General features: G+C 46.6%; 2 protein-coding genes across 2 annotated transcripts in view; one reads left to right on the forward strand and one right to left on the reverse strand.

Moving 5' to 3' along the window:
• The first annotated feature begins 444 nt into the window (after window positions 1-444).
• Window positions 445-6034, forward strand: LOC108491676. Its single transcript, XM_029554812.1, is given in 6 exon segments — window positions 445-457; window positions 1048-1935; window positions 1938-2597; window positions 2600-3244; window positions 3247-4413; window positions 4896-6034. Coding segments are annotated over 6 exon segments (4512 nt in total).
• Window positions 6035-10814: 4780 nt separating this feature from the next.
• Window positions 10815-11581, reverse strand: part of LOC108491677 — a 6076-nt gene continuing 5309 nt past the window's right edge. Inside the window, 1 exon segment of the mRNA XM_029554813.1 lies at window positions 10815-10856. Coding sequence (XP_029410673.1) covers window positions 10815-10856 — 42 coding nt within the window.

Genomic DNA, 11581 nt, shown 5'->3' on the forward strand with positions numbered 1-11581 from the left:
AGCAATTGAGGTTTTCTGGTCAGGGCCACTCCCTGATGTAAGCCAAAGGCTCTTAGCCCTCTTGGGGGACCCGGACTGCCCGCACGGGTGGAGACAAGACGCCTTATCTGTACCTCCCTCTGCTCTCAATCTCTCTCTCTCTGGCCACTGAAAAAGCCCCGAGGGCATGGGTTGAGCAAATAAAAGCCACAGGGCGCTCGCCGCTAAAAGACTCCCATGAAAGGTTAAGGGGGTCCCAGGAGTGAATCCCAGATAAATTCACGTCCACCGCAGAAGAAAATCTGGGCAATGATAGGTACTCATCCACAAGCACACTCACTGGACATTATTATTTGGAGTGGCATCTTCATATCTCTCTCTCTCTCTCTCTCTCTCTCTCTCTCTCTCATGGGTCAATCATTAACTACCCCTTTAAGCTTAACCCTGGAACACTGGAAGGAGGTCATGGAACGGGCCCGTAATTTATCACTGGAGGTTGAAAAGTGCAACTTATCAGTGGAAGTCCGAAAGAGGAAGTGGCAGAGTCTCTGTTCCTCTGAGTGGCCCTCTTTTGAGAAGGGATGGCAAAAGGATGGGACTTTTGACCTTGCTACTATCTTACAGGTTAAGGAATACATTTTCCACCCAGGACCACACGGACACCTGGACCAGGTGGCTTATATAGTCACCTGGGAAGACTTGGCCCGGAACCCCACACCTTGGCACGGCTGTTCCTGCCTCCTTGGGGAACCAGAGAGACTGATCAAGGGCCTCTTACCCCTTCGGCTCCCCCGAATCCAACTTCTTCCCTTGTGCCCCTTCAGTCTTCCCCTGAATAGACAAAACAAAAGCCAGTCCTCCCCAGGACCAAGCCTCCCTAACCCTCCTTGATCCTCCACCTCCCTATCCACCTGTGCAGGCACCTCCACCCCAGGAACCTCATCCCTCTCCCGATTCTACCAAACCTGATCAGTCCCCTCTCTGTCTAGTAGACTCCGCCTGAGAAGGGACAGAGGGGCCCCTCTGATGGAACCTGGACTGCCCAGGCCTTTCCCCTTCGAACTGTAGGGGAGCAGGTCCAGTACTGGCCTTTTTCAGCCTCTGACTTGTATAATTGGAAAACTCATAACCCCTCTTTTTCTCAGGACCCTCAGGCTCTAACTGCTTTAATAGAGTCTATCCTCCTCACCCACAAAACCAGCTGGGAGAATCGCCAACAACTCCTCCAGGTGCTTTTAACCACAGAGGAGAGACAGTGAGTCATCCTAGAAGCCTGGAAAAACGTGCTTGGGCAGGATGGGAGACCCACTCTACTCCCAAATGAAATAGATGAAGGATTTCCTCTGACCCTACCCAATTGGAACCTCGAGACTGTGGCCGGTAGGGAGCGTCTCCGTCTTTATCACCAGACTCTGATAGCGGGTTTCAAAGGGGCCGGAAGGCGCCCAACCAATTTGGCAAAGGTACGTGCTATAACTCAGGGGGAAAATGAAACCCCCGCAGGGTTCCTAGAGCATTTAATAGAGGGATATCGGATGTACACCCCTTTTGACCGCACGGCCCAGGAGCGTCAGGCAGATCTTATTATGGCCGTTATAGGACAATCAGCCCCTGACATTCGTGGTAATGTCCAATGGCTAGAAGACCTTCAGGGGTACTCTTTGCAGGACTTAGTGAGAGAAGCTGAAAGAATCTATAAGAGGCGGGAAACATTAGAGGAAAGAGAGGACAGAATCAGAAAGGAACAGGAAGCTAGAGAAGATAAGAGAGAGAAAAAGAGAAATAAGGAATTAAGTCGAGTTTTGACCACAGTAGTCCAGGGAACAGGACCAGGGAGGGACCTGGGAGACAAAAGGAGGCCTCAAGTAGACAAAGATCAATGTGCCTATTGCAAAGAAAGAGGACATTGGGCTCGAGAATGTCCAAAGAAGCTGAACAAATCTCAAAAGAAAATAACCCCAGTCCTGACTCTAGGGGACTAAGGCAGTCGGGGCCAGGAGCTGCCCCTGAGCCCAGGGTAACTTTAAAGGTAAGGGGGCAATTGACTACTTTCATGGTCGACACAGGAGCCCAACACTCGGTCTTGACCACAACTGAAGGGCCCATGAGTTCCAAAACAGCCTGGGTCCAAGGGGCCACCAGAGGAAAAACATACAGATGGACCACAGAAAGAAAAGTGGACCTCAGCATGGGACAGGTCTCCCACTCGTTCCTGCTGGTCCCCAACTGTCCATATCCCCTTCTTGGGAGAGATTTACTCTCTAAGCTGGGAGCCCACATCCACTTCACCAGAAAGGGAGCTACCCTAGAAGGAAAGGATGGAGCTCCACTACAAGTGTTAACCCTGAGACTGGAAGATGAACATCAGTTATATGAAGGACTGATAGTAGGAACTCCTGGTATACCTAATTAGCTAGCTAAATTCACCTCAGCATGGGCTGAGATAGGAGGCCCGGGACTGGCACTCAACCAGCCTCCAATAGTGGTCACTCTACAACCATCTGCAACCCCGGTTTCAATCAAACAATACCCTATGAGCAGAGAGGCTTGAGAGGGAATCAGGCACCACATTCAAAGACTTTTACAAATAGGTATACTCCGCCCCTGTCAGTCCCCTTGGACACCCCACTGCTCCCCGTGAGAAAGCCAGGAACGAATGATTATCGACCAGTCCAAGACCTAAGAGAAGTTAATCAGAGAATAGAAGATATACACCCCACCATTCCCAATCCCTACAATCTCCTGAGCTCCTTGCCTCCCAGTCACAGGTGGTATACTGTATTTGACCTGAAGGATGCGTTTTTCTGTCTGAGACTGAGCCCGGTTAGCCAACCTATCTTCGCGTTCGAATGGAAGGACCCTGAAGCTGGAATATCAGGGCAACTAACCTGAACACGACTTCCCCAAGGATTCAAGAACTCCCCTACTCTGTTTGATGAAGCTCTACATCGTGATTTGGCTCAATTCCCGGTAAGAAACCTACAGATCATGCTTCTTCAATATGTGGATGACCTCCTCTTAGCGGTTGAGACAGAAGCTGAGTGTCTGCAAGGTACGGAGGCTCTCCTATTGAGACTGGGGGAACTTGGATATCGGGCCTCGGCAAAGAAAGCCCAGATCTGCCTACAGCAGGTGAACTATTTGGGCTATAGGTTGGAGGGAGGGCAACGTTGGCTAACGTAAAGCAGGAAACAAGCGGTAGCCTCTATCCCCCCACAAACCTCAGCTAGAGGACTCAGAGAGTTCTTGGGAAGCGCAGGATTCTGTAGTACTGACTGGGCTTCACTGAAATAGCAGCTCCTCTATATCCTTTAACAAAGAATGGGACCCCTTTCGTCTGGGCAGAAGAACACCAGAGAGCTTTTGACAAAATAAAAAGAGCGCTGTTGACGGCTCCAGCTCTAGGATTACCAGACTTGACAAAACCTTTCATCTTATACATAGATGAAAATAAAGGGATGGCAAAAGGAGTTCTTACTCAGACTTTGGGACCCTGGAAAAGGCCAGTGGCTTATCTCTCAAAGAGACTGGACAATGTGGCCACTGGCTGGCCCCCATGCTTGAGAATCATGGCAGCAATAGCATCCCTGGTAAAAGATTCACACAAACTCACCATGGGTCAGCCCCTAACTATCATAACACCACATGCGGTGGAGTCCATCATTAGACAGCCCCCTGACAGATGGCTGTCAAATGCCAGGGTGACCCATTATCAGGCACTACTACTGAATCCAGAACAGATCAAGTTTGGTAGCCCTGCCACCCTAAACCCCGCCACACTGCTACCGGCACCCGAAAAGGGCACTGAGATTCCCCATGACTGCCAGCAGATACTTGCAGAGACTCATGGGACTAGGGAAGACCTGACCAACCAGACCCTGACGGATGCGGATGCCACTTGGTACACGGATGGAAGCAGCTTTCTGCGGGACGGTGAGTGAAAAGCGGGGGCGGCGGTGGTTGATAGAGAAAAGAAAATCTGCACCCAAGCCCTGCCGGCCGGGATATCGGCCCAGTGGGCAGAACTGGAAGCTTTAACCCAGGCCCTCAAGTTAGCAAAGGTCAAAAAGGTCAATATCTACACTGATAGCCGCTATGCGTTTGCCACAGCCCATGTACATGGGGAAATTTACCGGAGGCGGGGGCTCCTCAGCTCGGCTGGTAAGGACATTAAAAACAAGGAAGCAATAGTGGCCCTTCTACAAGCTTTGTATTTACTTAAAAAGGTCAGCATTATTCATTGCTCTGGACATCAGCGAGACCAGGGGCCGATTGCTCGGGGCATTCAGATGGCAGATGAAATTGCCCACCAAGCAGCAGAGGGCACCTGTATTCTCTACGCCCAATCGTCACCGGAGGCTGAGATCACGGAGGAATCAGAAAAAGATCTCTTCATTTATTCCGAGCAAGACCTAAAAGTAGCCCAGGAGTTGGGCGTAATGATGGATCCTGAAACTAGAATGTGGAGATATCAGGATCGAATCATACTGCCCCGAAAGGCGGCCCTTGAGTTAATCTCTCAACTCCACCAGTGGACGCACTTAGGACACAAGAAACTAAAAACACTACTAGAAAGAGAAGAACAATTCTATTATTTCCCAGACCTCAACCAGCTAGTCCAGAAGGTAGTGGGAGATTGTGTCTCATGTTCCCTGGTGAATGCTTCCAGATCAAAGGTCCCATCTGGCATTTACTTAAAAAGGTCAGCATTATTCATTGCTCTGGACATCAGCGAGACCAGGGGCCGATTGCTCGGGGCATTCAGATGGCAGATGAAATTGCCCACCAAGCAGCAGAGGGCACCTGTATTCTCTACGCCCAATCGTCACCGGAGGCTGAGATCACGGAGGAATCAGAAAAAGATCTCTTCATTTATTCCGAGCAAGACCTAAAAGTAGCCCAAGAGTTGGGCGCAGTGATGGATCCTGAAACTAAAATGTGGAGATATCGGGATCGAATCATACTACCCCAAAAGACAGCCCTTGAGTTAATCTCCCAACTCCACCAGTGGACACACCTAGGACACAAGAAACTAAAAACATTACTAGAAAGAGAAGAACAATTCCATTATTTCCCGGACCTTAACCAGCTAGTCCAGAAGGTAGTGGGAGATTGTGTCTCATGTTCCTTGGTGAATGCTTCTAGATCAAAGGTCCCATGTGGCATGAGAGAAAGAGGGACACGAACAGGGACTAATTGGGAAATGGATTTTACTGAGGTCCTACCAGGGAAGTATGGTTATAAATATCTCTTAGTGTTTATAGCCACTTTCTTGGGGTGGGTTGAAGCTTTCCCCACCCGGAAGGAAACATCCCAGACTGTGGTGAAGAAATTAATCGAAGAAATCTTCCCTTGATTCGGACTGCCCAAGGTAATTGGATCTGATAATGGCCCAGCCTTCGTCTCCCAGGTAAGTCAGGGAATGGCCAAAGCATTGGGGATTAATTGGAAATTACATTGTGCTTACAGACCCCAAAGTTCAGGACAGGTAGAAAGAATGAATAGAACCATTAAAGAGACCTTAACCAAATTAGCTCTAGAGACTGGCACTAAAGACTGGGTGCAGCTCCTACCTCTAGCCCTATTTCGGGCTAGAAATACTCCTGCTATATATGGCCTAACCCCCTATGAAATCCTCTTTGGAGGACCGCCTCCTGTCCTCAATGTAACCTTGTCTTCCTTGCCCTCTTCTTTTGATAACCCCAGCCTGGAAACAAGACTTCATGCCCTCCAGATAATCCAGAACCAGGTTTGGAGGCCTTTGGCTGCTGTCTACCGGCCTGGGAATCCACAAACGCCCCACTCCTACCAAATTGGAGATCAGGTGTATGTGAGAAGACACAACGTAAAGACTGTTGAACCACGGTGGAAAGGACCCTACACGGTTCTCCTGACTATGCCCATGGCCCTCAAGGTAGACGGGATTTCGGCCTGGGTCCATGCTTCCCATGCCAAAAGAGCCCCAGCCCAGGAGGACGCTGGAAAATGGCATCTCCACAAGACATCCAACCCTCTAAAAATAAGACTCTCCAGATATGATTCTACTTGTTTGTAGGTTTGTTCCCAGTCAAGGAAGCCCCCATCTCCCTATGCTGACCACTTGGCGGGTAATTAATCAGATGGGCATTGTGGTATTTGAAGCCCACAAAATGGCACCCAAGGGCACTTGGTGGCCTATATTGTATCCAGATTTCTGTAAATTAGCCTTAGGAGCACCAGGGCCCTAGGACTTAGAAGGAAAATGGAATACTGAGGTGGCACCTGACAAGGAAAGCCCCCCCCGGAGACTGGGGCTTGACCCGTGGGGGGTTGTGGCCCTCATGAACACCGGGCCATGTTGCGTACCTTAACATTCTATGTCTGCCCAGGCAACCACCGGGATAAACAGCTCAACCCCCAATGTGGAGGGAGGGCCTACTTCTACTGCAAAAACTGGGGATGTGAAATAACTGGGGACACCTCGTGGTCCCCGACATCATCATGGGATTATATCACTGTAAAAGCAAATTATTCTCATGGGAACAGTCGTTTGCAGGGAAAATTTGATGAGTGGAAAACTATTCATAAACAGGCCTGTCAAGGTAAATGGTGCAAACCCCTCTGGGTAGAATTCACAGCAGCAGGAAAAAAGGCTACAGATTGGGACAGGTGGTATTCTTGGGTAATCAGACTATATAAGGAACGGGCAGATGATGGCCTCCTTTTTACTATTAGAAGAGATGTCTCCTCCTACCCAACAGCTATAGGTCCCAACCCCGTCTTGCCTATCCAAAAACCCATCCCCAGCTACCCAAACCCCTTGCCAGCCTTAACACCTGAAGCTACCTCACAGTACCTCCCCAACCCTTTTCCTAATACTTCCCCCGCCAATTTCCTGCTAGAACAAACCCACAGTCCACCAAGTCAAAAGGTTACGACCACAGGGGACCAATTGTTCGATTTAATCCAAGGAGCATATAAGGCCATCAAACAAACAGACCCCAACCTGACTGAATTTTGTTGGCTATGTTTAGCAGCAGCACCCCCTTACTACGAAGGCATAGCTATACAGGGGACATTCGATAATACCACCTCAGCCAACCAATGTCATAGAGAGACCCCCCCACCCCTTAACCCTTACGGAAGTCTCAGGATCTGGACTCTGCTTAGGAAACCCACCTCCAACTCACACCCACCTTTGCAACTCCACTGTTTCTGTACCCCCAGGGGAACGCAACTACTATCTCCTACCTCCACATGGGGCTTGGTGGGCATGTAACTCTGGACTGACTCCTTGTGTAACCAGTATGGTCCTTAATACCTCTCAGGATTATTATGTCATGATTAAGCTCCTGCCCCGGGTAGTCTACCACCCCGTAGATTCTGTAGAACAGTTTTCAAGCAACATCCAAACAGATATAAAAGAGAGCCTGTGTCCCTGACCCTAGCTATACTTCTGGGAGTGGGGGTGGTGGCAGGGGTAGGAACTGGAACAGCAGCCCTAATACAAGGACCACAATATTATGCCGTTACACATGGCTGTAGATGAGTACATTAGGGCAATAGAACAGTCAATCACTCACTCAGAAAAATCCCTGACCTCCCTCTCAGAAGTAGTATTACAAAATAGAAGGGGGCTGGATCTACTTTTCCTCCAGGAGGGAGGACTCTGTGCAGCTCTAGGCAAAGAGTGTTGTTTCTATGCTGACAACTTGGGGGTTGTTAGAGATTCTATGACTAAACTCCACCAGAGGTTAGATAAAAGACAAAGAGACCGTGAATCCAAGCAGGGGTGGTTTGAAGGATGGTTTAATAAAACCCCCTGGTTAACTACCCTAGTGTCCACCCTAATAGGCCCCCTAGTCATTCTTCTTCTTTTAACCTTCAGACCATGAATCCTCAACAGACTGCTACAATTTATCAGGGACCGACTATCCGTGACTCAGGCCTTAGTCCTTACCCAGCAATACCATGCTCTAAAAAGAACAGAAGACCTATAGATTTTAGGATTAAAATCTTGCCATAAGAAAAGGGGGGAATGATGGATTTAAATCCAGTCCCCCAGGCTAAAGAATAAAGTTATTGATTAAAACACAGTCCCCCAGGCTAAAGAATAAGCTGTACAAGGAAGTAAAAAGAAAAATAATTTTAAACTGCTGAGAAAGAGCTGACTTTTCTGTGCACTTCACCCGAGCTGGAAATCACCTGAAAAATCCCCCCTCCCGCTTCTCTTTTTCTTGGCTTAGAAGCCGCTGTGGTTTGTGGTTTTTGCCTTTATAAGCAGCCTGTAAGCTGAGCTCAGGGCTTCTCCTTTCGGAGGGAGGCAGGAGCCCGTCTGCGCAGATGCCAAATAAAATCCTCTTGCTTGTTGCATCTCCTGGTCTGGGGACTGAGTTATTGGGGTGCGGCCTCCCGAGAATGTTGGGTAACCTGGACTGGGGGTCCAAAAAGTGCATGACCAACTATCTCAAAATGTTTCTGATGTGATAAGTGAAAAGTGAAATATGGCAATCTTCAGTTCCTAAGGAAGATGGACTTGGGTCCTCATATGCCATTGTATTGGTGTTTTAGCTGTACATAAAACTGATATTTTGTTTTATTCAGATGCTGCTTTACTTTGCTTATCATTTTAATCCCACCCACATCACAGGGCTGATGGAATGTGCTGTTGGGTTTGTTGACACCTGTATTCTCTTGTCTCCTAGGAGTAGATTCCTTTGGATGAACTGCTCTGCACCAAATGCCAGACTTTGACATCCTTGTTTTTAATTTATTAGGAATAAGATTTCTTCTGGTAGTTCACAAAGTGAAGCACATGAATCATGACATTTAATGCAGAATCTCTCCTTTCATCACTGTAGTTTTCTTCCTTTCTTTGGACAAAGAAACCTTTCTCATTTGTTTGCTAAGTATTCAAGTTTTCCAGATTCTGGAGCAGGCCCTTTTCTCTCTGTGGGTATTTCTATCACACTCAGCTCCAAACACTGCTTCTGTTACTGCTCCTTCCAGTTTCAGAAAAGTGCTCTGTTTACCAAATGTTAGACATGTGTAGTTGTCTGATTTGGAAGCATCTGTGTGTACAGCATGAACATTGTTCAGTCAGTGTTGGATCTTGTCTTTGTGTTTTCATTACTCTCTGCGGTAAGGAGCTCAGTTTCCAGATCCTCTTATCGTGGTGTGCGTAAGTCAGCCAGTGTGTTCCTTTAGGTAAATTTTAAGTAAGTAAATGAAGATTAAAAAGAGAAAGTAGCATGAAAAGATTTTTTTAGAATGTTTTCTGCTCTAATGTATCCATGATGTCTTCATTACGTACAGGTTCTAGGACACAAGGATTGTGTCTGTTCTTGTTGATGAGGGAGAGTGCACACAGTCCTTGGAACTCTTCATTTTAACTCCTCCTTTATTCTTCTGCCATGATCTTCTCTGTGCTTTGTACATGTGTCACTGACCTCACTGCAAAGCCTCTTAGCAAAAGGTTAAATCAGGCCTAGCCACAAGTCCTGTTAAGTTAAAATCTATGTTTTAGCTAGGGCTACAGTGCATGGTTATAAACATTCAAGTTCATGAGGCAGACTTATGAATCAGCGTGACTTTACAGGGGATAAATATATTCAACTGATCTTATATGCCACGAATACAGGAGGGAAATTGTATTCCTATGTTGAGTGCGTAATTTATGTATGTGCTACACTATATGAAATCATAATCTGCACAAAAATTTGGAGGATCTGATGCTGTTCTTTATTGCATACATTTAGGGCGTGGATTATGGAGACCTATTCCATTAAGAAATATCCTTTTCACTTAGGGTGTGTGCAGGCCTTTAATCCCAGAGTTCAGGAGGCATGGGCAGGTGGATCTCTGTGAGTTCAAGGCCAGTCTTTACATAGTGAGCTGGGTCTATGAGGAGGCCTTACTCAAGAAAAAAAAAAAGGAAGAAAAAAGAAATATTATTTTGAATTTTTTATGTGTATGAGTGTATTGCTTGCATGTAGTTAAGTGCACCCATGTCATGCACAGAAGGGTCCGTTGGATCCCCTGGAACTGGAGTTACAGACAGTTGCTAGCTGCCACACAGTGCTGGGATTTGAACCTGGGTCTGCAAGAACAATCAGTGTTCTTAACTGCTGAGCCATCTCTCCAGCCCTGAAATAGCCTTTTGAATAATTCAGATTGCTCCTCTACTTCAGAACTTCTTTACTAATCATCTCTTTTTTTTCCATGGGTCCAGTATCCTGTTCATGGGTTCATGGTCATGTTGTCGTTTTTTGTTTTAGGATCCGTTGACTTTCACGGATGTGTCCTTTGACTTCTCCCAGGATGAGTGGAAATGCCTAGACTCTGCTCAGAGGGCTTTGTACAGGGAGGTGATGTTGGAGAACTACAGCAATCTGGTGTCCATAGGTGAGGAGATTTTTTTCTTTCAGAATTTTTACTGTTCTGATCCTTTGACAGATAGCAGTGTACTTTGGACATGTAGTATTTTTGCTGACTAGGTCTTGGATTCCTTCATAATTAGTGCATTTGGAATGTTTGGGCAGCTACAGCTTGTTTATTCTTATCATTTCTTTCCACTTTCAGTTGTTAGAAATATCATTGTGGATTCTTTCATAATTAGTGCATCTGGAATGTCTGGGCATCATGAACAGCATGCTTATGTTTACCATTTCTTTCCATTTTCAGTTGTTAGAAATATAATCCATCTTCATTATTTTTGGAGTTAATTTCAGCCACCCATTAGTACATGATACTGTAGCTAGAATCTTAGAGTTCCATTTCCATAGCTGCATTTTTGTTGGACCCCCAGACTGGGGTACCCAACGTTCATGGGAGGCCACATCCCAATAACTCAGTGCTCAAACCAGGAGATGCAACAAGCATGAGGATTTATTACGTCTGCAGATGAGCCTCCAGAAAGAGAAGCCCCGAATTCAGCTTACAAGCTTCTTTTAAAGACAAAAACCACAAGCGGTGGCTATGTGCCCAGCAGAAGTGGGGGGGGGATTTCTCGGGTGATTTCCAGCTTGGGCAGGGAGCATGAAAAGGTCAGCTCAGCTTGTTCTTAGCAGTTAGAATTATTTTTCATTTTTACTTCCTTGTACAGTTTTTCTCAGGCCTGGGGGATTTTAGTTTAAATCTATCATTTTGGAGGGACTTGGGTCCATCATTTGGGGGGACTTGGGTCCATCAAGACAGGTAAATGCTATTGTTTAAAATGAAAAAATACTGTTACTTTAGGATATAAACCTAAAATACTTTGGTCTTAGTGAAATGAAGAAGTATAGGAAAGTTGCAGAAGTGGGTTCTTTCCTTCCCCGGTGTGGGATCCAGAGATGGATCTCAGTTCATCAGGATTAGCAGCAAGTGTCTGTACCTACTGAGCCATCTCACACCTCTCCCTTTATCTTGGATAGTATTGAGGATTAAACCTAGGGCTATTGTGTATTAGGCAAGTGTTCTACCACTGAGCTCTGTCCCCGTTGAGTAGTTTTTCAAACAGGCTGTCACTAGAGTAGCTTATAAAATAATTTAAAACCACTGATTTTAAAATAACTGAGCACTGCCACCTATTCTTTCCCCAAACCCATTATATTTATATTTAATTTGCCAAGCTAGTAGATAT

The sequence above is a fragment of the Nannospalax galili genome, unplaced genomic scaffold, assembly GCF_000622305.1.
Source record: "Nannospalax galili isolate Female #2095 unplaced genomic scaffold, S.galili_v1.0 scaffold3305, whole genome shotgun sequence".
Lineage (NCBI taxonomy): Eukaryota > Metazoa > Chordata > Mammalia > Rodentia > Spalacidae > Nannospalax > Nannospalax galili.